At 41.4% G+C, this 27636-nt stretch overlaps 1 protein-coding gene across 2 annotated transcripts in view; it reads left to right on the plus strand.

Annotated features, from left to right (window-relative positions):
• Positions 1–12277: 12277 nt before the first annotated feature.
• Positions 12278–27636, plus strand: part of DCLK2 (doublecortin like kinase 2) — a 141674-nt gene continuing 126315 nt past the window's right edge. For both annotated transcript variants that reach the window (XM_032793230.2, XM_032793231.2), the window contains exon 1: positions 12278–12713. In XM_032793230.2, the coding sequence (XP_032649121.1) occupies positions 12293–12713 (421 nt within the window). In that variant the 5' untranslated portion in view covers positions 12278–12292. The remainder of the gene's footprint in view (positions 12714–27636) is intronic.

Consider the following 27636-nt stretch of genomic DNA (forward strand, 5'->3'; position numbering starts at 1 on the left):
TAATGCCCCAGCTATCAGAGGTGATTATGCAAGAATTTCAGTTTTCATTTAAAAAGCAAAGTAAGTTTCTAACCCTCGTGCTTGTGGATAAAAGTCTTAAAACATGAACTGGGCATATCCTGATGGCTCAGAAACCAGAAGGCAAATAAGAGTAATCCAAGACTTCTTATTTTTAAAATTTCATGCTTACATCAATTTATTATGAGGATCTCATTCATGATTGTTGAACACTTGAGGTTAGCAATACTGCTCTCTCACTCCCATTTGCACAGCACTGAGCTAGCCACTATCTAAGAAAGTAAAGCATATAAATATATTATCTGAAAAATGTTTACTAAAGTCTCTAAGCCCCTTCACATTCTGGTATCTTACAAATGTCAATCTAGAATGAGTTACATATTTGCCCCTGCTGTCACACACTCACTCATAACAGCTAAAATAGCACCCATAAGCCAGAGTGCAGGTAGTGAGCAATGTTTCCTGTTCAGCTTCTTCTTGTGGGTACTTCCAGGGCATCTGAGCTGACAGCTAAAGCTTATTCTTCCCTTCTCTTGCTCCCACGTGCCTCTCAGTACAGTCCAGTGGAGAGTAATACAGGACTGCCACTTTCTGGGCCAGAGCAGCAACATATTTCATCCCCTAGTAGCAGCCATGGTATAAGAGGAGACAGGATTCCAAAGAAAAAAGGTGAGAAAGAAATGAGGATTAGACTGAACCAATGTGGGAAGACTGCTAAGGGAAAGAGGGTGGTGGGAGAGAAGGGTCAGGAGGTAGGGAAAGGTAGGGAAAGAAAAAGACAATAATAATAAATTAATTTAAAAAAGACTGGCAGAGGTAAAAAGAAAATACCGCAGGGACAAACAGGAATTGGTTTGTAGACTGCAGAGGACTGGGACTCAAAACTCCTGGGTTCCATTCCCATTTCTGCCATTGACTTGCTGTAGATCTTTGGAAAAAGATCATATCACCTCACTGAGCTCAATTTATCTCTCTTTAAAATGGGGTTATAATATTGGCCTTCTTTAGAGGTAGGTGAAAGCACTTTAATATCCTGGCATGGAAATGCAGTATCATCCTTAGAGCTCTGTGTCTGTCACAGAGGTTACAGAAGTTACAGATTCCGTGACTTTCCATGACCTCCGTGACTAATGGAGCAACCAATGTGGCTGACCCCAGTGCCACCCAAGCAGCTGGCTCCAGGACCAGCTGCTTAGGTGGCCCCAGGGCCAGGCACACCGGCCACTGCTGGAGCAACTCTGCAGTCAGCCACTCAGGCGGCCTCACAGCCAGCTGCTGCTCAGGCAGTCCCAGAAAGCTGGCCCCAGGGACCGCCTGAGCAGTGGCCAGTGTGACTGGCCCTGGGGACCGCCCAAGCAGCAGTAACTGCGATGGCTGGAGCAGCCACTGCTCTGAAGGCCCCTGGTAGGATTCCCCAGGCTGGGGGGAGTAGCTGCTGCTCTGGAGGCCCCTGGCAGCTGATGCCGCTGGCCCTGGACTCCCCACTTCCCAGTAGCGCCCTCCCCCGCAAGATTTAGTCAGGGGTATTTGTAGTATAAGTCATGGACAGACCAGGGGCTGTGAATTTTTGTTTATTGCCTGTCACTTGTCATGACTTCTACTAAAAATACCTGTGACTAAATCATAGCCTCAATCATCATTAATGTATTGTTATATAGAAGGGACAGGCTAAATTAAAGAGGTTGTCCATTTCATATACTCACAGCCACAAAAAGGTCACTCAAGAAGCTTCTTAGGTTTTGATGGCTATGCTGCATTATTAACAGAGTTGCCAACTCTTGGAATTTTATTATAGATCTTACCTATTTACAGGGGTAAAGCCAACTTTTTTTTATTTGTGAAGGCTAGAGTTAAAAAATAATAACTGTTGAATATCACTTTAAGTAGTTGTGTACTATGACTAAATTAGTTCACTTTTCATAAAGTGAGATAATTGAGCTTCTGTTCTAAACTCAGTGTTTTCTTTATTAATGCAATCCCTACATTTTTAGGCAAGAATAAGCCCAGTTGCCTTTGCCTGTGATTTAGTGTTTTTTGGAAGGTCCTGGAGTCACAGGATTCAGAGAGGATCTTAGCTTTTATTTTAAAAAGAAAGGACATGTCTAGTCTTCATGGTTTCAGAGTAGAGCTTAAAATCATGAGCTCTAAAGGCCCAAGAATCCAATTTTGTTTGTTTTTTTTTAAAACAAAATTGGATTTTTGGGCCTTTAGAGTTTTTTTAAAAAAAAACAAATAAACCATACTTTTAATCTTATCTCATGATTTTGGAGGCCTGACTCATTATTTTTGAACAACTGGTGTTGACAATACCATATTAAGCAAGACTAGAGAAATGGTATTTTTTTCCCAGGAGCACACTATAGGGAGGAAACTAGTAAAACTCTCACAAGTGCAGTAAATGTAATAATTCCACCTTACAGGACATTTCATGGTAGTTAATGCCTTGCATGGAGGGCCTGAGAGCCTGCATAATAGCCAAGAGGCCTTAAGCTTGTCATGATATTAAGTAACTACCAGGAAATACCTGGTTCAATGGCAATTATTGCCATTATTTTGTCCCTAGAAACCTTTATAAGCTTATTATTGAGTTTTGATCATGCTACCTAAAAGACATTGCCATGGAGGTATCTGTTTGATAATACCTGCTATGGTAAAAATCAGAAAGTAGCATTCTGCTTTAGGTGCTCTATCTGTTTATAATTATATTAAAATTGTTGTCAAACAGTGAACAAAAGGAACATTGCTATTTACTATTGGTATGGCAAAATACTTGTACAGGCTGCTTTGGAAAAAAATTAGGTAAGATCTCTGGCCTGGGGAGTTTACACGCATCCTCAGACAAAATCAGAAACCTGTATATGGGACAGCAGTGCAAAAGCAACAAGACATGGATGTATAATTAGTGGGATGATCAATCTTATCTTTCTGATGTATCGAATTTATATATTATGATTTGGTTTTGGTACCAAGTGCTCTTTAATAGGAAGAAGTCCTCCTGTGTTTGTAAAAAAATTACAGAAAAGTCTGTATTAAAGTATTTTACACTCAGAAAGGAAGAGTTGATGGAAATCTGAAGAAATCAACCACATAACTAAGTTAAACTACATGTTCAAATAGTAGTACACACTGAATGTAGACAACAACACCTAATATATATGACATGTGATTTAATACAGCAGTTATAACAACTACAGACTTTACAGCATTTTCTCCAGCAGGTCAGATTGCAAGTTTACCTATTCTTAACTAAAACTTTGCAAAACTTTGCCTGCCAGAGTGAGTAACGTTCCTTGACAGGAGAGTAAAAACTGATTTGTTTCTTTGTCACTAATCATTATAGAAAAAGGCAAATGAATAGACTGTGTCTAAACTATTAAATTTTCAAAAAAATTTCCCAACACTGTTTAATAAAAGTTTTGTGAGCACCAACTCTGTGGTGGTTGTACATAAATTACGGACAGAAGGATCCTGCAGACAGCCCTTTAAGAGTTCAGGGACTGCTGTGCCCCCATGTTTTATGGATGTACCCAAATTGCAGAAATTAATAATTTAAGTCTTTTGAAAGCTGTGAATTTTTATAGTGGTTCAGCAGAGATATTTAATACAGATGATTCTCTAATTGTGATACATTGAGATAATTCCATGTTCAGCGAGCATGAACTCATATTTCCAGCTATGCAACAAGTGTTAACTAACATGCAACATATAGAAAATAATGCTGGCTAACTAAAGGCTAATGCTTATTTATTTACTGGCATTTTTCTGCCTGTCTATATGCACATATGTTTTTTTAAAGGCAATAGAGGGGAATATATTATATACATGAATTACAGAGAAAGTGATTTTAATGGTTGGAATAAGGATCTTGGAGAGGAGTCAGGCCCCTGGATTCTATTCTCAAGACAACAACTGACTGTGTGTTACTTGGCCAAGTCACTTAACCTCTCTGTGTCTCCTTTTACACATTTGTAAAATGACGATAAGAATATCTTTGCATAGCACCTCAGGGATGTCGTGAAGCTTTAATGTATTCACATTTATAAGCATGATAGATGAAAGTAAGTACTTACAAGAAACCATTCAAATTTAGGGCATTTAGAGAATCCCAGTTTAAGGCATTTAGAGAATCCCAGGGGCTCTCCCGGAAACTGCAACGGGGAAAGGAGATGAACATGGGGCCACCGGGCAGCCTCACATCTGCAGCTCTTCTGGTGTAGCTGTACCGCCCGCTGCCCTGTCCTCCAGCAGGGCTGCTGTACAGGCAGAGGAGACCCTGCATGGAAGGGCTAGGGGCAGTACAGCTGTGCTGTACCATGTTCTGCTCCTCCTGTGTCTTTCTGGTATGCCATACTACCAGCTATAAGTATTTTGCTGGTATGGCATACCGTACCACACTGCCCTACGTGCACTGCTGGTAAAGGGCATGCAGAGCTTATTTTAAAAAAGAAAAGTAGTGGAGAATGCTCTACAATCAGAATTCCCCTTCAAGGGGACTTTCTGAACAGCTAAAGCCAAAGGATGTCCATGGCAGTAAGAGTCCATTGAACACTCTTGAAAATATTCCCAGCCACCTTCTGACCATGTAAGCTTCAGAGATTTAGAGCAGGTCCTGCATGGGGGCAAATCCTATTGCCCAGAAGAACTGAGGATCAACTGTGCAAGGACCTCATCAAGTTGCCCACACCCTCCAATCCTTCTACAGATTTTAACCACTAGAGAGGGCAATCCAGCTCCCCATTTATCAGTTCCTTCTGCTTGCGGTGCTTTCCTTTTACCAGACATTGCTGGATTTTCTCTCTTCAGGGCAGAGTAGAGTTCACCTATATCCTCCTAGGTCTTTCTTTGACATAGAGTACATCAAAGGTAGACCATATGAAACTTGACAGTACATCCTCTTTTACACATTTACTTACCAGCAACAGTCTCTCTTGGTAACAAATCACTGACAGTTTTATTGCTATTTCAAAATATTAGTAAAGGAACAAACAACATATGCATAAAAATATGGGGAAACCAATTAAAAAAAAAAAGAGAACTGTTGAAACATGAAGATATAGGCACGTTCTTGACCCTTACCAAAATCCCTTCAACTTCCTGATATGTCAAAATAAATGGACCCAGACATTTCAGAAATTACCTCTGCTGCAGAGTGGATCACTGGGCAGAGAAGGGAGTCTCCCAAAGAAGAGCAGTTGGAAGTTGTCAGGGTTCCTTCCCCACTCTGAACTTTTGGGTACAGATGTGAGGACCTGCATGGACACTTCTAAGCTTAATTACTAGCTTAGATCTGGTATCGCTGCCTCCACCCCCAAGGACCCCCTTTTTCCCTGGGTTGTCTTGAGGGACTTCACCAATTCCCTGGTGAACACAGATCCAAACCCCTTGGATCTTAAAACAAGGAGAAATTAACCATCCCCCCTCCTTTTCCCCCACCAATCCCTGGTGAGTCCAGATCCAATCCCTTTGGATCTAAAAAACAAGGAAAAATCAATCAGGTATTAAGAAAAAAGGCTTTTAATTAAAGAAAAGAAAGGTAAAAGAAAACCCTCTGGGAGAGATTAGTATATCGGCTACTCTCACAGACAAAAGATTCAAAAGACAGAGGATGTTCCCCGGGGCATAAATTTAGTTACACAAAAAACAAATACTCAAATACCCAATTTGATTTTACCTCATTTTGCATAAGACAGGCTACAAAGAAATAAACATAAACCTATTTATTCCTTTCTAAAACTTACTACTCTGATCAGAGGCTGGTTCCTTGATCTTTTTCACTCCGGCTGAAACTGAAACTCTCGAACAAAGGAAAAACTTCCCTCCTTCCTTTTGAAACGTCTTGTTCCCCCATTGGTTCCTCTGGTCAGGTGTTAGCTAGGCTAGGTGAACTTTTAACCCTTTATAGGTAAAAGAAGCATTAACCCTTAACCATCTGTTTATGACAGAAGTACTTCTACACTTCTTTGGGCATCTCTGCCAGTCAGCAGTTTCTTCCTTGCCACAGCCCTCTCCCCAGGCTATTTTAAGCCTTTTAAGGCAGGAGCTGGTGACTACCCAGCTATACAGTGTAAGAAATTAGTAAATTTTAGTGTACTTAGCTGTAAATACCTTTCAAAATACTAACAGTTATGTATTATATGTATAAAGTAGTAAGAGGACAAATTATCTGCTAGTATGAAAGGGTGAATTTGCATTGAAGTCAATCTAACTGCATTCATTACAAGAGCAGAGAATTTAATGCATGGTGTGTCAGGCAAAGTCAACAGAGTATTTTCACACACACACACACACACACACACACACAAAATTAGGGCAATTTTGAACTGGGTCCTAAAGTGCATGTGGACTAGAGCTAGCTGAGTTTTTAAGGATAAGAGTAATGTGAGTGTGCTTCTTTGCACATAAGAAAGGTGGGTAACATCGTACCTAGATACTACTGAAGACCATATTTAAAAATGCAGCAGATAAATTAGAAAAATATTGGATATTCTGTAATCAGGACATCTTGGATTTGGGGAGGTAAGAGATATGTTATTGTCAAAGCTAGAGGAGAGGATTTCAGCCTATGAAGAATCAAAGCAATGACATCAGAATTTGCCTCTTCTGCAGTGTGGACCACTGGACAAATGCACCACAGAATCAGTGATATACCTGAGATACATTGATGAATTTTCATCCTTTGGACAGATGACTTAAACTCCCTCATAGATTTCCACCACAATTTCAACCACCACCACCTATCTATTAAACTTCAATTTCCTGGACACCATGATCAGCCTCAACAATGGAACCCAACAGACAACTATATACAAGAAACCCATAGGTCACCAGACTACCTTCATAGATCCATTAACCACCCCCCACACACTAAGAAATCTCTTATCTACCACCGGGCACTCAGATACCACAGAATATGCTCCGAGGAGAAAGTCCAGGATATACACCTGAACACACTCAAAAGTACCGTCACCAAACAAGATTCCACCAGAGAAGTAGATCAGATCATGGAATGGGCCACCCAAATACCCTGAGAGAACCCACCTCACTACAGAAATAAAAACATCTTCTAACTACATGCCCATAGTTGTCACTTATCACTCCATACTGGAACCCGTACAGGGAAAATCACCAAATAACTATAACCCATATTAATGGGGACCCCTTAAAGAAGTCTTTGCTGTATCCCCTCTTCCACCTTTCAACCTCTCCAAGCTCAACAACAGAAGCAAGCTCCCCACAGATCAGGACACACCAACTCAAAGCAGCACCAGACCTGCCAGAAAAACAGATGCAAAACTTGAAGACATATCTCCACTGCTACAATGATCAACACCTGGGGCAGCTCCAGGCCCCAGCACACCAAGCGCGTGCTTGGGGCAGCATGCCGTGGGGGGCGCTATGCCGGCTGCCGGGAGGGCGGCAGGCAGGCAGCCTTCAGCGATATGCTTGCGGAGGGTCCGCTGGTCCCGTGGCTTCGGTGGAGCCGCGGGACCAGCAGACTCTCCACTGGCACGCCTCTGGGAGGTCCAACGGAGCCGCAGGACCGGCGAACAGCAGAGCACCCCCCACGGCATGCAGCCGTGCTTGGGGCGGCTAAATGTCTAGAGCCGCCCCTGTCAACACCCCCCTCCCACACACAATATTCCTTTCATTCATAAGTACTACACATGCCTAACACAACATATGATGTACCTCATCCAGTGCCCTAAAAGCCCCAGTAACAACTATATGGATGAAACCAGACACTCTTGAATGAACTCACACAGGAAAATGATAAAAGACAAAAACACCATATCAACTATGGATGAATACTTTTCACAAAGGGATAACTCTGTATCTGACCTATCAGTTCACATCCTCAATGGAAACCTGTGCAACACTTTCAAAAGATGAGCTTGGCAGCTTAAATTCATAACTTTGTTAGACACTAAAAATCATGGTCTGAATAGAGACACTGGATTTATGGCTTATTACAACAATCTATAACTCACTAACAACCCCCACCCTCAGCTACCTTCCTCCCTCTCACCCTCCCCCAACACTTCCTTTTCCTCCTGTGATTGGAGGGGTATTAACAGGCCACTGCAGCTTGAATGGTCCCTTGAAATCTGTGTTAACTACTTATGCTAAACAATATGTTCCACCTTGTATTTAGCTGTGACACTCTGCGTACATTTCCCAGACCTGAAGAAAAGCTCTCTGTAAGTTCAAAAGCTTTGTGTCTCTCACCAACATAAGCGGGTCTAATAAAAGATATTACCTCACCCACTTTGTCTTTCTAATATTCTGGAACCAACACAGCTACAACAACACAGCATATATAGAAACTTTAGGTGAGTCATACAGAAGTATCAAGTTAAAAAATAATAACTTGCAGAGAAATATAATTCCTGACATATTTCTTAACGGAATAACAGAAGAAAAGAATATGTGTTTTTCTAAGATATTAACCTAGCTATCAATTTAGACTTTATTACACATGATAATGGAATAGTGAAGTCATTGAGAACTAAGCACTCGTGGATCTGCTTGAAAAATTAAAGGACTGAAAGAAATTCCCTTGAATATTTTATCCTCACTAAATTTTATTTAAGCTGGACCATAATGCATCCTACACATGTTAAATAAGTAAGTTAAATATAGATAAAAGCGTCCCAGTCATATCTCTAATGCCACAGAGTTCAGTCACACACAGCAGTATGAATAACCACCAAAATGATAAAAGATACATAAAGAGGTCTTATCTCAACAAGGACCTAAGAAAGATTTTCATAATATACTTTACTTTATTTATAATTGCATTAGAATGTCCATGTATTCTTTAAGAGACTCTCGTATTGTTTAAATGCAAGCATTCAATAACAAAGAACACCTAATTTTTGAAAGATCAAAGTGAATGTTTCAGTTGTGAGCCTTAAAAGTAATATTAATGGAATAGTTTTGAGTATACTGCTGTACATACATGAAAATGCTATTTTAACAAAGACAGCTAAGAGGTGCAAGAGAATACAGAAATAAAAGAAACAGATTAACTGGTTTCGGATGACCTTCTAACAACTTTAAAATTCAGGAAACCTTAAAGCTGCCATAAATTGATCAAAATATGCTTTAAAAGTAACAATTTGACAAATGCAACACCTGGGGCATGATTTACTAAGTACCAAGCAACATTAAAAACACCTGCTTCTCTTCAAAATGTCTAATGTAAACAAGAAATGTTTTTATTCATTTGACTGTCTCAGTATGTGCAGCAATAGGCTGCTCTCATTTGTTGAATATCCTTCTCATCCATAAAAATATGGAATAAATTCAACACAACTTAAATTAGAAAATACTATTTACTGATTTGAAATTAATAAGCAGAGCAGGTCCCCACACATATATGGAGATCAGGGCAGGACTGGCCTGGACTGAGGCAATCTGCACCCTAAACACACCTTACAAGTCCTATCATTACTATATTCATGTAACTCCACACCATACTTGGAATAGTGGCAGTGGGGGAGACCCTCAGCTCCTAGAGCCAGGAGCAGCAGTGGAGGGAGACACTTTTTTCTCTCCAGGAGTGGTACAGGGATCCTCTCTCCCTCTCAACAGGCCGCAGCAGGGCTCCATAGTATTTGCCTCAGAAGTTAGAGTATATCTATTTGTGTGGTGGTGGGTTGAGTCCTCTGCACTGTTCTCCTCTGTCACATCATGAGTTCTCTAGTGGAGCTTTCCTGAGAGGTGGGATTTGGGGTTCTAATACCCCATTGAGATACATGGAGGAATTCACAAATCTTAAAGCTACTGTTTCAGACTGCACACTTTTAAGAAATATGTTGCTTTTTCAAGGTTGTTTTTTGACAACCTTAAGTATTAGAAACTTTTTAAAATGAAATCTTAGCTTGTTATGTAGTCACATGACTCCAGGAACTGGGGCTTTAGGTACTGGTTTATAACATAAATACAGACCTGATACTAAAATTAGTAACCTAGGTAAGGAAATGTTTAAAAAATATTAATATTTTATCCCCTCCTCAATGACAATATTTATTTCAAAACAGTAAAGAAACCAAGTAACCTGAAGCTAACTGGGCTGGTGACCTAAAACACAAAGGCCAAATTTTAAGCTCAATTACACTAGTAAAAACCCCCAGAATAATTCCATTGAGGTCAATGTTGTCACAATATTGTAACTCAGACATAAATATTTAAGACAAATAAGTTCTGAGCAATAATATACTTTTTATCTAGATAGAGAGCTTGATTCTGATTTCACTTATACCATAGAAATACCATTAACTTACATAGATGTGAGAGCAGAATCTGGCCTCATGTCCTTGTGACTTGAGAGGATGTTTTACCACAAGAAGGTAATGTATTTTCAACTATGTAATTTAATTTTCCTCCCGGACATACAGTAGGTGCATCAGCAAAACAAAGGAACAAAGCAAGTGGGAGAGTGAAGAGATCCTCAGTTCTGTCCTTGATTTTCCCTGCTTTTGCCAGGTTTGAGTGGCAGGGCTTGTCCTCACTGAAGTTAACTAGCTCTTACCTGGGAGCTGCTCTAACCTCCCTCCCATCCACACACACAACTTTAATTCCCCTGTGATGGTGCTTTACACACTAGCTGGCTAACCCCTACCAAATTCACAGTCAATTTTGGTCAATTTTATGGTAACAGGATTTTTAAAATTGTAATTTTATTTCAGCTATTTAAATCTGAAATTTCAGGGCATTGTAATTGTAGGGGCACTGACCCAAAATGGAGTTGTAGGGTGAGTTGTGGTACTGCTACCCTTACTTCTGCACTGCTGCTGATGTGATGGTGCCTTTAGAGCTAGGCAGCTAGAGAGCAGTGGCTGCTGGCCAGCCAGCTGCTGCCAACAGCAGCACAGAACTAAGGATGGCATAGTATGGTATTGCCACCCTTACTTCTGCATTGCTGTTGGCAGAGCACCACCTTCAGAGGTAGGCACTTGGCCAATAGCTGCTGCTCTCCAGCCACCCAGCTCTGAAGGCAGCACAGAAGTAAGGTAGGCAATAGCATGACCCCTTAAAATAATCTTGCAACCCACCTGCAACTGCCTTTTGGGTCAGCCCCCCCCAGTTGGAGAAACATTGTGAAATCTGTATAGTGTAAGGTAAAAACACACAAAAGACCAGAATTCATGATCCCTGAGACGTTTTTTATGGCCGTGAATTTGGTAGGGCCCTAGGTACAAGCTACTGCCTGACTGCAGCTTACAATGGGGTTGATAACAGGCAGCTCCTGCTTAAAGCCAGCTGGGTTCATTAGTGCGAGAGTTGGTGTTTGTCTAGGACCCGGGAGAAGCCCTTGCCTACCTCACACGCTGCATTGCCATTAACGCGGACTGGCCGGGTTGTAGTCGCAGCTCTTTCCTCCCGTTAGAATCTCAGCGTCCGGCTATAGAAGTCGCCGGCATAGAAAGGCGTAGGGGGGAGGGAAACTAGGGGGCCGGGCGTTTGCTTTTGCACAAGGCATTCCGCTAACAGTCTTCCCCAGCTGCTGCTCCTAGCTACTGGAGCTGTGCAGGGCCGGACCGCTGACTCGGGGGCTGTCTGCTCCCAGAGGAGCCTGGATTTGTGCCTCTCCCCTGCGCCTTGTAGGCGAGTGACAGCCGCGTGAGACATCCTCCTGCCTGCAATCCGCCCATGTGATCCGAGCCCCGCGGGCTCCCGGCGCGCTGGGGGGGGGGGCAATTGAAGCTGGGCATTCCGGATTGGAAGGCGCTGGGAGCGGGCGGGAGAGAGATGCCTTCCCCACCCCGACCTCCTCCGCAGAGAATGGCATGATTGGGGACATCATGGCTAGCAGCATCCTCTTTATTGTGTGAGGCTGCGTGGCCACAGCGAGGAGCTAGCAGCCCCCGCCAGCAACTCCTCAGCCTCCCGAAGTTTGTGCCCTGTGTCCTAGCTGCTGCTGCGTCCGGCCGCGAGGTGCTGAGTTAGGCTTTCCTTAGGCAGGCAGCAGGGATGCGTTTGTGAGTGGGTGCATGTGTGTCTTAAGAGGGGGGCAAAGATCATCACACTGCAGGTCAGTTAGTCCCAAGGGCAACGTTGGCGCTTAGGGGTGTAAATACTGAGCAGGGTAGGTACGGCTTTCTCGCCAGATCCTTCCAGGCGGGGTGGCTCGGCGTGATGCTAAATTAGGTGTGCGCTGTATCTGCACGCCCTGAGCCAGGCTTAGTGGCAGGGTTCTGGGGACTCGGTCCTGGGCGGGTCTGAGGCAAAAGCAGGGGGACTAGCTGTTGGAAGGGGGGGGGTGCAATAAATGGCCAGCAACAGGAGCATTGAGCTGGAGCACTTTGAGGAGCGGGACAAAAGGCAGCAGCGCTCGGGGGCCCGCAGAGCGGGGACCGGCTCGAGTTGCAGCAGCAGCTCCGGGCCCAAGGGAAACGGGCTCATCCCAAGCCCCGCGCACAGCGCCCACTGCAGCTTCTACCGCACGCGGACGCTGCAGGCCCTCAGCTCGGAGAAGAAAGCAAAGAAAGCCCGGTTCTACCGCAATGGGGACAGGTACTTCAAGGGCTTGGTGTTTGCAGTTTCCAGCGACCGCTTTCGCTCCTTCGATGCTCTCCTGATCGAGCTCACCAGGTCGCTGTCGGACAATGTGAACCTGCCCCAGGGGGTCCGCACCATCTACACCATTGATGGCAGCAGGAAACTCACCAGCTTGGAGGAGCTAGTGGAAGGTAAGAGAGACACCTGCAGCTGCTGAGGAGTAAAATCCAGGCTGCACAGGAGGGTTGGCTTCTGAGAGGGGCATTACTCAGGCTGGTCTGACCTGTTGTTATTTTACCTTGTATTCCTGTAAGGTACCTTCTCTTGTTATTCCCCCAGTATGCTGTGCCTTCCCAGTCTCACCGTATCTACACAAGACATTCACGTTATCCTGTTGTGTTTTCTCTATCTAAATACACAAGGCACCTTAGCAAGAGTAGTTACTTAAGGTTGAATTCTGTAACTCCATTGGCTTCAATCCAGAGTTAATCTGGATTTACACTGGTGTGGCATTTGGCTCCCTTGCATCTGTAGAGGTTTTCTTAAAAAACAAACAAAAAACAACTAATGAATCTTTGGAAGGTAGGTAAGTATTAACTTTCTTTTAGAAGCACAAAGAGGACATAGGTGCAGAGAAGCTGCCTAGAAGCACAGGCCTAGTCAGTATAAGAGCTACATTTTTTGTTGTGTGCCTATTCCCCTACCTACACCATTCTCCTTCCTACCTATCCCCAGCCCCCTCTCACTGGTGTTTCCCTGCGGCTTACCCAGAGGTACCCTATGGTAGCATTTATTTGATCTGATGCGATTAACTAATTGGCTGATATTTTGTTTCAACTATAGGATTAATAATACATTTTCAGGATGTATTCCAGATATTTTTATTTGTTTGGGAAGGGAAATGTTTTGTTTTAACTCCCATAACATTGTTTTATATTAATATCTGTTTCACCCATGGCAATTCAGATTTGTTCAGAACAAGAGAAAGCCTTTACATTGTAAAATGCTCTGAAAACAGTCATCCTGTAGGAGCCTTGATATTTATGTTTTGGCATGTAATGGACCAAACTGGAGGCTGTGAACCGGGCTTCACTTTTTCAGAAGTGACTTAGGACTAAGACCCTAATGACTTTCAGTGACACTTAGGATCTGACAGGCCAAACTATTAAAGGTGTTCTGAAGATGCAGCTTGGCATCTAGTGGAATATTGAAAAGTGCCTAATTCCTATTAAAATTTATGGGAGCCAGGTGCTGAGGCACTTTTGAAAATCTCAGTAGGCCGCTGTCTGCATTCTAGGTGCTGAAATACATTTTAAAAATATGGGCAATTGCTCTGATTGAAGAAGACTCCTCTGATTTGTAAGGCAATGGCACTTGCCTTAAGCAGGAATAGGAGAATCTTGTGGAGTGTTTGCAGACTAATCCTGTTTTTTGCAAACCTTGTCTATAACGTAACACCCATAATCCTCCTCCAATCTCCTTTTTTTTAAAAAGGGACTATTCAATTAAAAAATCTACTTAACAGATACCTGTGCTGCATGTTTGGGTATGCAATAGGTAGGCTGGTATAAGTGGGTGCTCTGTGTATGATGTATAGATAGTTTCCATCCAACATTTTCATTAGTTGCTTGCTCTCTACTTACTTTTTCCATTTTTTTTTTAATGGGACTTTATTCCCCCTCTAGTCTGTCTTTCATGGTCTTGCCTAAGCAGAATTTTCAATATCATTTAAGTCACTCTTTCCAACACCAGGAGTGAAATCCTGGCCCTGTTTAAGTCAATGAGACCAGAATGTCACCTCAGATGTTTAAGTGAATATGAAATTAGACAAAAGAAGTTTGCCCATCTCTAGTCTAAAAATGGGTGCCTAGTAAAAGTGATCTTTTAAGTCAGGGATGGGCAAAGCCGGAAGCCACATCTGGCCCTTCAGACATTTTAATCTGGCCCTCGAGCTCCTGCCACGGAGCAGGGTCCAGGGCTTGCCCTGCTCTGCACATGCCGTGGCTCCACACAGTTCCCAGAAGCAGCGGTATGTCCCCCCTCCAGCTCCTACACGTGGAGGCAGCCAAGGGGCTCCACACGCTGCCCTCACCCCAAGTGCCACCCCCACAACTTACATGGCCTGGGAACTGTGGCCAATGGGAGATGCAGATGTAAATGGGGCAGTGCACAGAGCCACCTGGCCACACTTCCATGTAGGAGCCGGAGGGGGGGATATGCTGCTGCTTCTGGGAGCTGTTTGAGATAAGTGCCTCCCAGAGCCTGTACCCCAACCCCCTCCTGCATCCGCAGATCCCATTTCTACCCTTTGAGCCCCTCGGTCCCAACCCAGAGAACCCTCCTGCATCCCCAATCCTTTGTCCTCATCCCCAGCCCCACCCCAGAGCCCACACCCTTATCTGGAGCCCTCACCCCAACCCCCTGCGCCACTCTGGAGCCCCATCCCACACTCTGAACTCCTAATTTCTGGCCCCACCCCAGAACCCTCACTCCATCCCACACCCAAACCCCCAATTTTATGAGCATTCATGGCCTGCCATACAATTTCCGTACCCAGATGTGGCCCTTGGGCCAAAACGTTTGCCCACCCCTGTTTTAAATAATAGTTAAATAAATTTAATGCCAAAAAAATATGTAATTGCTTATTAAAGTGGTTTCAGGAAGGAGGGATTGCCTGTTTTAGGTGGCTTTTAGTACAGTTATTGTTAAAACTGATTGATTCCTATCAGGGTCATTATAAACTTTCATCCATAGTATCTTTTTGTTTCTTTTTTTATCATGTACTGGTTAGAATCATCAGGACAAATTCTGCTTCTATACCTCTGCAGTCTTATTAATTTAGGTGGAGTTTTAAGGGTACAGTTGAGGCCAGTATTTGTCCCTCTTTTGTTATATGCTCATTGAGTGTGCCCTTTCGTTTTATTCGTCAGATGCACAGCAACAACAATAATACCGCTATTGAAAAATCATTTTCATGGTTCTCTAAGTAAAATAAAAGGAAAAAAGATTCCCAGTAATTTGCTCACTTATCCGTGATCAACACAGCTTACAGGAATATTCAAAAAGTCCTTCAGCATCATGATTGGATTAGCATATGCTCCAATTAGCACACCAAATTTCACCAACATTAGTTTCTGTTATAGGTCTGTTTACCGTGCATATAGAGAAGAGAAAACCCTGAGGCAGGAAGCATGGCGGGGCAGGGAAAAGAGTACAGAAAATGGCTCTACCATCTATAAGAGCCCATAGAAACCCTACTTTGCAGTCAGGACTCCATCAGTTTGGTGGAGAGACTTATTCTTTACTTGCTCTTCCCTTCTGACCAAGCAGACTTGAATGGAAATCCACGGTGGAATTAATCTTTCTAAAAGAACATTGGCAGTAGACTTGAATCGTCTCTGCGCCATTAGTAGAGTTGCATATGTTGTAAATACAGTGGAAGGCTCTTGTGTATGGTAACTGATGGCCAGGTACCAGAGCCAATGTAGCCACCTACCTCAGTCCTTCATGTCTCTGTTGGCAGGACAAGCTGTATGTACATCCTGCCCATTTCTGCAGCTGATACTTGGAGCCACAATAGTTCTGATTTGTTGGCCTGCAGCAGCAACTGTATCAGGTGAGCCTAAAGAGAGCCCCGAGCCTCTGTGACCAAGCCAGTAGGTGCTGTGTTAAGCTTGTCTCAGCTCAGAGTCACTCTTTACAGCTCTAGACAGATCCAGTGCAGATGAGCACTTTAAGGTAAATTTGCTATTTGTCAGTTTGGCATATAGGAACTGGCTGATCAAACCCTGTGTCATGATATTCTGTATCAGCTAAATTGAGATGCTACATGCTTTGTTGTGGGCTTGGGCACATACAGTAAGAAATTCTATTGACATTTAAAAAGAAATCAGGCACTACTGTTCTTGTTTGTTTAATGTGTATAGTGTGCCTATAACTTATCTATAGCCACAAACAAATTCAACAGCACACATCACAACAATAAATGTAACCTAACAACTGCCACTTAAAAATTTCACATCCTTCAGCAAGTCTGGTTAAACATGCTTCGCATCATGTTCTGAAGGGCATGCAAACTCATGGTCTGCTGGACCAAAGATGCTGAGCACATTCCAAAGAGACTGGTCTGTTCCCAGCTCCAATAGATATAAATATCTCTGGATTGTCAATTTGACAACTCAGGTGCCTGCAGAGAGAAGAATCTCTAAGGTTCTGAGTCTGCTTATATTGGAGTTAATGGAAGCAGGGCTGTGTCCTTTAATATACAAGACCCAAGTCTGCTTGGCAAAATCATCAATAGTGTGAGCTGTTGGGAATAGGGAGAATAAGATTTTATTAGGGATACACCCTCTTGCTAAACCCATGTTTCTCACCTCTATAGTATATATCCTTGTTTGAGAACAGCAGGATATTGTGTGTGTAAATTCTCCTCATCCTTCTGCTGATGTGATGCACACACTTACTATATGTGACACCAACAAAATATTCTTGGGTTTGGGGTAATAGGATTCCCATGAGCATTTTTATATTTCACCTTTATATAGCCATAGTGGAACAACTTTTTTTTTCTTTTTCTTCCTTCCCACTCCCAATGATTAGTTGGTTGAGTATGGGACATAAGATCAGTTTGCAGAAACTGAAGTATATCTGAGATGTCTAGATAAGTGTCTAGTTTTTTAATTCTTGAAATGACTTTATATTACCACTGTGTTGTCTAGGCACTAGGAATGGGGTGAAAACACACTATAATTCTTCAGTGGCAGAAGCTGGTGCTCATGACTCTCTCTGTTTCGTTAGCATCTTTTGTTTTACTTTTTATTTTTTACTGGCCATGCAGCCTCTCATTATCACATACTTAGGTTTTTTCTGGAACCAGGAAAATATTGAGGCTCCTTGGCAGTTTTAACCAGGAAATTTTTTTTGGACTTCTGGAAGAACCAAGAAAAAGTGGTCTTCATCACTGATGAAACAGGCATTCTGATGTGGCAAGTGATAGGATATCTTCAGTGTTCTGTGTAGCACAAATACTCTTAATAGGATTTGCTTTCAACAGCTATAGTTAAACCTCTTGTGGTATGTCAGCACCACTGGCAACATACTCAAAGTTGTCAAGGATGCTAGGCACATGTAGAGAAGCCCTTTGGAAGGATGTAGAAAGATTCTCAGTAGGGCTGTCATTATCCATGGCAGGGAGCAGTGTCCCAGGATATTGTTTTATCTGTCCTGAGGAGATGGCTATTTCATGTTAGCAGGGAGCAGAAGAAAGCAAGCATTGGTGGGAACCAATTAGTGAGTGATCCAAGTACTTACTGCTTTTGAGTATTGTTGCATATCACAATATCGGGTAAATCCTGTTAAAGTACTCAAGGTTATAACTGATGTATGCTTTTATGAAGTAGGTCAAGAACATCTTTCCTTGTGCCAGAACACCCAGATGCTAGCACCAGCTGGCAATTTGTATCTTCCCTGCTTGCAAAAGGCACAATTATCTTCTTGCATTGAAGCCAAAAGCCAGGGCATCTCAGAAATCATAAAAAAGGTAAAGGGCAGGGATGATCTGGCTGGTATAACACAGGAAGGTAGATACTTTTTTAAAAAACAATGCTTCTAAAATATTTGTGCATCTCAAATATATGTTAACTGTATTGGTGAGATGCAGTGTTTTCAGTTTACATAGGAAATGTTAGTGCAATAAACTGTTGTGATATGAACAAAACCACCACTGGGGATCTCCTTAGTATGAAAAAATTGTAATTTATGGGCGTGTTTCTCAGGGTAGGTGTCTACTTCTTGTGAGTAAGCCAAATGATAGAATCAGCAAGCTTGATAACCTGTGGCCTTAATCATGCTTAAGCATGCTTTTCAGAAAATTCTCATCTGTACCCCCTTACAAAGTAGAAGGTGAGAGCAGGGGCAAGCAGAGAAAGGACTAGGTGAGAATGAGTAAGTGTGGCATCCTAGCTTCTCAAAGGGTCTGTATCTGAGGAGTTTAAGTAGATTGAGGACAAGAACATGATCATTTGTAAGTTGTCCAAGGACCTAAGAAATCAGGAAGGAAGGGAAATGAAGTTTACTAGTGCTTTGGAAATCTGGTCTCCTTGTGGTATGAAATAGAGAAAGGATACTCTAATGATTCTTTAAATTGGAAGGTCAGAGGGAATAGTCCTCAGTAGCGCTACGAAAGAGTCAAGCAGAAAGGGAACTATCTACATCCTTATTAGAAGTAATGGGTGCTGTGAGAATGAGCTGAGGCTTACAAGACAGAAATATGAAGGGGAATCAGATGCCTGCTTTGACTTATGTTCCTCAAAGTGCCCCACTTGTGTAAAAAAAAAAAAAAAAAGGGGGGGGGGACTGATGGCTCTTTCTAGTGGCTCTTTCTCTGGCGACACTCAACTGTGTCACCTATTCTGTTCTGTTGTGTAGTTTCTCACTGAGAAGCAGGACACTTTATCTCAACCTCAGGAGTTAATAGAAGCCCATTAACACCTAACAAAGGCAAACCAAGGGCCATATCTCAGCCCAAGATTCTTGTTCCAAATTTACTGTTCAGAGATTGAGTAGAATACAATTGATACCCCTCTCATATTGTCATCTCCCAGGAGTGCACATAGGTTCTTTTAACCTAATGCTATAGTTATAATTAAGAAGCATTTTCATTCTAAGCTGACATCTTAGGTGTCTGTACATTTGCAGAAAAACTTGCCTTTTGGGCTGCTTTTCATATTTGTACTCTGTTTAAAGGCAGATTATTTAAAAATTTCAGTAACTTTAGTTTAGCTGCTTTTGTTACCTGAATTTAGGCCTGAATCCACAAAGGGACTTGGTGCTGCATTACTTAACTTCTAAGTGCTAGGAAAATCACTGAATCAGCAGCTGGGATCCACAAAGCCTGTGTTAGGTGCCTAGACTCCTTGGCCTATACAGTACTTGGAGGGAGAGAGGTGTCCTAAGAGTGGGAGGCACCAAAACCAGCATAGTAGGCAGGGAATGGCTGAAATTAATGAATGGGAGATGAGCGAGAGGGGTGGAATCCTGAGCCCCTCCCCACAGTGCTAGGTGCCTAAGTCTGTCTGTCTCTGATTCACAGCCAGGAAACCCTTTTCCTGTAGCATGGGAGAGGGATAGCTCAGTGGTTTGAGCATTGGCCTGCTGAATCCAGGGTTGTGACTCAGTCCTTGAGGGGGCCACTTAGGAATCTGGGGCAAAATCAGTACTTGGTTGTGCTAGTGAAGGCAGGGGGCTGGACTTGATGACCTTTCAGGGTCCCTTCCAGTTCTATGAGAGAGGAGTTAGGTACCTGCCTTGCTCTGCACAAACTGGTTGGAGGAGGTGGCAGAGATGGTTGTTAAAACTTTTAGTTCAGTGATTAGACCACTCATCTGGAATGTGGGAAACCTAGGTTCAATTCCTCCCTCTGCTTGATAGAGAAGATTTGAACAAGGGGTCTCCCACAGTTTTCAGAAGAATGTTCTGACTGCTGAGCTATGGAACATTCTGAGTCTCCCTCAGTTTCTCCTCTTGAAGCTAGTTCACTTTGTAATAATAAAGAGTGATTGGATAAGGGTCTTGGACCTCTGAAGTGGATACCCTAACCACTGAACTCTACAGAGTCATTCACTCTCTGGCCCAATGACTTTTGAAGCTATTCCACTGTGTTTAAATATTTAAATAAGAGAGATTGAGACCCTCTCCTGCTGACATAACTACCACTGCTTGTGGGAGGTGGTTTAATTATGCCAATGGGAGAACTCTCTCCCGCCTGCATAGAGCGGCTACATGGGAGAATTTATGGTGGCACAGCTGCAGCGCTACAGTTTGTGCTGCTGTAAGGTCTCTAGTGTAGACATAGCTGTAGGTGCCTAAGGAACTTTTTACTCTGAAAATTTAGGCACTGAGTCAGTTTAGGTACCCGGAGGATAAAGCGGCAGCTGAGCAGTTTTGTGGATCACACTGGGACTGAAGTGGTTAAATCAGGGGTTTAAACACCTTTGTGAATCTGAGACTCGGTGTTCTCTCCTTGTGTGTATTCACCCACGAAAGCTCATGCTCCAATACTTCTGTTAGTCTGTAAGGTGCCACAGGATTCTTTGTCTCTTTCTACAGATCCAGACTAACACGTCTACACCTCTGATACGCTTCTCCTTGTGTTGGCATTCTGAGAACTCAAGCCTTTTTGTTTTAAAAAAATTAGTATGTACTCAGTCCTCTATCAGGAATGTAAACTTTATTGACTGAGAAAAAAGAATACATATTGAAAAATGGTATAAGCATTTGAAAATAGTAGAGTGCACATACCCAATGTATCTTATCAATTTAAATATGGCTGTTCAGATACACATCTGATTTAAAAAATAAACACACACACACACAAGTTACCTATGCTTATTTGAATGTGTCTAATATTTGGGTAAATGAACTAGCCTTTGCTCTATGTCTGGAGCAGTTCAGTCTTATATCTCATGTGGTGATTATAAAAATCTCTTAATTTAAACCAAGGAAGAGAAGCATGAAAAGATCCATTATTGAAATATTCTGGTTGAAGTTTTAACTGCATTTAAAAAGGAAACTGAACTACCAGCGGTCTGGAAATTATGAAGAAGATTCTGATATGTTACCTTAATGTAAATCTGGTATAAATGAGAACTGAATCTGACCCTTTCATTTCTTGAATTCCCTAAACTTTGTGTAATTAAAATTTCCATCATAACTTTTACTGTACTTGATAATTGTTTATACTCTAATTTGGGGGCAGGAAAGAGGAATGCTATTAAATATTAGTGTGTGTAAAATTGGAGACAACTTATGGTATCTAGAAGAACTAGATGGAAGCATCTTGTGATAGTGGATGCTGATTCATACTTAGTTTCCCACTATATCGTTATGCAGCTTCCAACATATAGGAAATATGGCAAAGCACTTACTGTAAACATTTTATAATGAGACCTCTAAGATAAACTCATTGACACTCCAGGAAGTACAGTGAACTGCATTACACCTATTCTGAATTGAGATAGCAGAATGGGATCATCATCATTTTGTGAATGCAGAGGATCAGATTTTGCTGTTGTTACTTGGGTAAAACTCGTATTGAAGTCTGGGGGAATCTAAAACTGTAACGCTGTGTTCAGAATGGCAAGGTTTAAGTGGAATATCTGCAAATCTTCCTTTGCCAAGCTGTGTTTTTGATCATGGGACATCAGAACACTTCTGGCTTGCTTCTTAAATGTGTAGCCAGTTGGCTGTGATGTATAATGAAATTGGAAAAAGAAAAGAAAAAAGAATCTTGAACAGCACCACACAATAAAACTGTATGTGACCTATGATTATATATGGTCATTAGGAAAGTAGTTGCCAAATATCTCAGTACCTTTCATGGCATGAACATTATACAATTTCATTATACATCACAGCCAACTGGCTACACATTTAAGAAGCAAGCCAAAAGTGTTCTGATCAAAAGTCTCATGATCAAAAACACAGCTTGCCAAAGGAAGATTTGCAGATATTCCTCTTAAACCTCGCCATTCTGAACACAGCCTTACAGTTTTAGATTCCTCCAGACTTCAATACGAGTTTTACCCAAGTAACAACAGCAAAATATTTAAATAAATTTATCTGCTTAAAATCAGGGGAAATAGTATATCCCAATTTTACATGAATCCAGAAAATAGTTGGTCTCAAGAACTCTCTTAATTATCATAAAAGGACAGGACCCAGCTCTCTCATTTTTTCTCTAATCTGTGCAATATCACTTTTTTCCAACTGCATAGCCAAGAGCCTGAGACTTTTGTAGGGTGTTCTGAAAACTATTAATTCAAATGGATCCAAAAAGCCTTGGATTAGGGTGTGACAGGTTTTTCTGTGAAGAATAAAATATTGGGGAAATGTTTAGTTTCCCAACCCAAGGGAAAACTACTTAGGAATTTGGGTCTTATAGGCCAGTAACATTTGTTCCTCATGTGTAACACTCCAAACTCTGAGGCAGAGAGTAAGAAACAAATTAAATTATTTGTTGATTGTATAATGGTCCAAAACATCAACAGAAGTTCTATCTTTTTAAACAAGCATAGGCCTTATATGGGGATTTCTTATTACCAGGAGGATTTCTGCACAGAAAAGATGTCACTTCTTGATTGTTGCAAACATTATTCTAGTAAATCTTTGGATTTTACATATGCCCCATTGAAATTACAATGCCAACTTGTGAGGCGCTTTCATACTTCTGCCAAAATAGTTCTGCAGCCTGGCTGAGCTTCTTGCAAAATAGTTTGGCTGGATACAGAAGCTAGACTGTAACCTACTTCAGTAGCGCTCATATTATTTCTGCCTAATAAGCCTCTTATTGCTTAACAAAATTTCCTTTTCATCAGCGTATAGTTTGCTTTTATATTTGTAATCAGCCATGCAATATCTACCTAACAAATTTCATATTACCATCTAAAAACTGGAGAGTTGATGATTTATGTTGAATGCCAGTGTTGTACATCAGAGGTTCCCAACTTTGGGGTTTTTTTTGGCTGTGCCCTGCTTCAGAGAGTCATGTCCTATGTGCACCACACTTTTTTCTAAGAGAGTATTTTCTTGGATGTCTAGGGTCAGGGAGTCCATCCTGGCTAGATGCGCAACTGCTCCTTGGCCTGTGAGCATCCCAGGCCTGGGATATAGAAAGTCCAGGAAGGTGGCCCCAACTGGATGCAGAAATCCAAGCTGTGCACCTCTCCTCATACTCCTGTCCCTAGGATCCCCAGAATCATTCACAGGCCACAGGCTCCTCTGGTCCTGGCTCAGTCACCAGCTTGCAGGTGAAAGAGCCTATGTTGGTAGGCAGGAACTACCTCCCAAGGGGGTGCATTGGTATCTGCCCCTGGAGAATGAGTGACCTGGTATAGAATCATAGAATGTCAGGGTTTGAAGGGAACTCAGGAGGTCATCTAGTTCAGCCCCCTGCTTAAAGCAGGACCAATCCCCAGACAGATTTTTGCCCCCAGTTGCTAAATGGCCCCCTCAAGTATTGAACTCACAACCCTGGGTCTAGCAGGCCAATGCTCAAACCACTGAGCTATCCCTCCCCCTCCGGCACAGGAAGAGGCCACCAGGTCCCCTTGCTCCTCATCCCTTCCCCATTTCTCCAGCTTGGCAGCAGGAGCTGGAGCAGGACACTCAGCTAGTGAGAGAAATTATGTTATCAACAATATTTTGAAGAAACAAGGGAAAAGTCTTAACCAGTTGCATATCCCACAGTTTGAAAGCTACTGCTGTATACTAAAGACTCGTGCTTTGTATTTTCAGCAAGGCAATTGCTATTTGTGTATGCCATTTGTGGCTGTTATGCATTAGCTTAAAATATTTCAAACTGTAGATTAATGTAAAGTTCACTGCATATTAAAGTCAACAGCATATTTACATACTTGGAAACATAGCTATTATGTGTATGTGGAATCATGCTAATCCTCTAGGGATGATACATTTATGAGTGAATTGAAATTTAGGGTCTGATCCAAAGGATTCCCATGATTTCTGTGGCCTTCATATCTGGCCCATAGTCTCCAGTTTAGGTAATATGTATACAAATCTGAAATGGGAAAACCTTCTATAGGAAAGTTGAAAAAGCAGTTAAACTTGCATTACATTGGGTGGAATTGCCTTTTTATGCATTTGTTACATTGTATTCAATGATATTTAGAAACTATTTCATTAATATGGGTTTAAATATAGAATGTAACCCTGGGGGAAAATATTTCTACACATCAATGTTTGTATTTAGTGGGAGCTAATATTCACAGCGTCAGAGGATTTTTTGTTGTTGTTCAGGAAATCAAAACTTTGAGTTCAAATGGATTTAAAATCTGTTGGTGTAATGGTAAATATAGCAACATATCAAATTCACTGGATTTATACATACAGAATAATCAGTGTTCACATAATGTAAAATGCTTTCAATTAAGTCCCACTCTTACTGCAAAAGAAAGATACAGAGACAAGAACGTTCTTGACACAGGAGAGTCACCTTGCTAGAATACATGGTGTTTTGTAGAGCGTTGTTGAAACATTAATGCTTCCCTGTCTGGATGGTAGTGTTTTTTCACATTTTACAGATGTGGGAAATGGGTGAAGAGTACTAGAATTTGTTGTCTTTTAGAAACTACACCTGTCCGCCCACTGAAGTGCATCCTATTTGCAGGGCAGTGCTCATTGCTGGAGTGAGGGGTTTCAATTTGCACTTACGTGTGCTAGCTGAAGTTAGTATAACCTGCCAGTTTGCCCAAGCAAATCAGTGGCAGATCCAAGATTATTGTTTGAGAGTTCCTGGCTCCCAGTTCCATGCGTAACCCATCAGAACATGCAAAATATTGTCTTAGTTGGTGTAATTAAATATCATTATCAGAACATTTAGCAAGGTCTCTGATGGTATTTAGGAATGTTGGTTGAAATCCGGGCCCCATGGAAGCCAACGGGAGTTTTATCATTGAACTCTCAATGGAGCCAAGATTTCATCCCTTCTCTTAAATTACTAAACCAAGCACACACTCATTTATTTTAAAGAGAGTGTGAGTTTTTTCCATTTTTAAATAATGTTCGTTCTCTCTCTCTCTTTCTCTTCTGTTCTTATCTTTGATCTTGCCAGATGTGTAGGCATGCAGGTGTGGTAGCCCAATCTGACCCCACGTGAAGAGAGAGCAGGCATAGAATTGAAAAACAATCTACAATACACTAAGGTGACCAAATAATAAGCCTATCAGGTATCAGACTGGTTGTTAGATCAGTGTTTGTGAACTATGCCAGTTTTTGCCTGTGTATATTGGCTATTCTTTCAAATTCAAGAACCTGCATGCAGCCTGTGTTTTGAAATGGAAGTTTGGCAAAGTAGAGCTAAAATATTGAATTTTACACAGTCTGAAATGGATTCTGTAACTTTTTAAAAAAAATTTAATTAAAAAAACTTCCCTACCCCTTCCTGTCAAAGGAAGAAAATTGTAACACATCAACTTGACCCACCTCAGAAAAAATCCTAGTAAATAGACCCCATGACTTCCCCAGATGTTCAAGAGATTTGGCCTTATTCAAACCTTGGAAAAGGGAACTGATTTAAAAAAAATTTCACTTCTGGTAGATTAATATAGATTTAAAATATTATAGGAAGACTCTCAGTGTTGTGATGAGTGTTCCATTATAAATCTGATAAACTGTGTGTCATATTAACTAGTGTAGTATAAATAAAATATCCTATCATGATGAGCATCTGTAATGGCAGTGTTGAGGTAGCATTGGGAAAATCTAGAATGGTAATATTCTAAGAACAGGAAGTCTTTCTGTTCTGTTGTCCTTTAATTTCATTATAAACATTAATACATGTATTTCATCCGGGGAACCTGCTTCTGTCTAACATTCATTTTCTTTTCTCCAGACTCTTTAAATTAAACCTTGGCCATCAGGCTTAACTTTGACTTTTATTAATTTTTTAGCATTGGATACATGAATATTTTTGAAGGCAAGCAAACATGCAATGAATGTCACTTGAATTAGCATTTTGTAGCCAAAGGCCCTTACTCCTTTCCTATTGGTTTAACCTATGTTAATATTGAAACCTATATCTTTCTTCAAAGCATCTGTCACTCAAATTCCAAGTGATTTAGAAAATAAAAGCTTTTTGGGTGAAACTTAACCACTAAGGTACTGCCTGCTTTTGGTACATTTGTGACGATCTCATGGTGCTACTTCTAATTTTCTCTCTTTGTGCATTGTAGTGCAAGAGTTACATAGCTGCCTGACATACTTTAATCCAGAGGTTGCTGATTTCAATGGTTTTATGTAATATCACTTCTTTTGGGATCTCTTTTGGGATATTGGAAATACTAATATTTTTATAACTGTTACAAGATATCTACTCTATGATGTTATTCAGTTAAGGATAAGTTATTTCATATAAAAAGTTGGTAGAATATTAAAAGATAAGTGAACTGAACCAAAATGTGGCTCATAAAATATTTTCAAACTTGAGTGCCTAAAGTTAGGCACCTAAATAAATGGGAGATTACTTTTTCTTCTTCCACAGAAGCTGAACTGGAGGTAGTTCACTTTTGATAAACAAGCCACTTAAGTGCCCAAATATTGATTTAAGTGACTAAAATTTGAAAATGCTGGCCCAAGTGACTTGCCCAAGGTCACCTAGTAAACAATTTGCTGTACTGTTTAGAGTAGAAAACTGGTAATTGGGATTCCTAGGTTCTGCTTTAATCTTTCAAAACATTCCCTCTCACGCAAAGTACAAATATTTCCTTTTGTCCCACTGTACTGTGCCCATTCCTCAGCAATTTCACAAAGAAATCTGCTCCTTTTAAAACAATTTTCAGAAAAAAAATTGGTCTGTAAAAAATGTAGTTCTTTAACTTTAAAAAAAAAAATCTCTCTTAGTTATCTGCTAACATCTGTTTTTACAGCTCATTTAGAAGTGTGTTTTTTCCTTTAGCTGTTTTGGCATCTATAATTTTAATAAGCCTGTTGGCAAGGGTTAAGAAAGATCTCTCAGATCACTGGGTGTTTCTATTTGGCAATCCAGTATTTAGAGACAGAGCAGCCATATAGCTCAATAGGGTTCTAGCAGAAAATAAGCATGTACCCCTGAATCTAATAGAGTAAGGACTTTTTCCATACTCTGTACTATCTTTCATTGTTTGATTATTGCTGTTTTTTTTAAACAAAATGCAGAAACTACAAAGATATCACAAACTTAATGTGAAAATATTGCTGGAGGAGAAGGATAATTCTTAAATAAGTTCACAGATTTCTTTATGGTGGGTAAAACAGTGATCTGATCTTGCCAGAAAATTGGTGTGACCACATATCAGAACTCTTGTTATATCAGAGTCTGGATCTGCCCTCTGATATACACACATCGATCTCATTAAAATCACTGGAAGCTGCGCGAGTATTCAAATGATGAAATAATTACACAGAAAAATGGAGAATGGGCCAGATTCTTTCCTGCAACCAAGCTGTGCTTGGCGGACGGTGAGGCATGGGGTTTCAGGGAGCTGGTTTTGGCTCCCTGATTCATGTAGACTCTCAGACTTTAAGGCCAGAGGGGACCATTGTGATCATCTAGCCTGACCT

This window comes from Chelonoidis abingdonii, chromosome 5, assembly GCF_003597395.2.
Source record: "Chelonoidis abingdonii isolate Lonesome George chromosome 5, CheloAbing_2.0, whole genome shotgun sequence".
In the NCBI taxonomy this organism is placed as follows: Eukaryota; Metazoa; Chordata; order Testudines; family Testudinidae; genus Chelonoidis; species Chelonoidis abingdonii.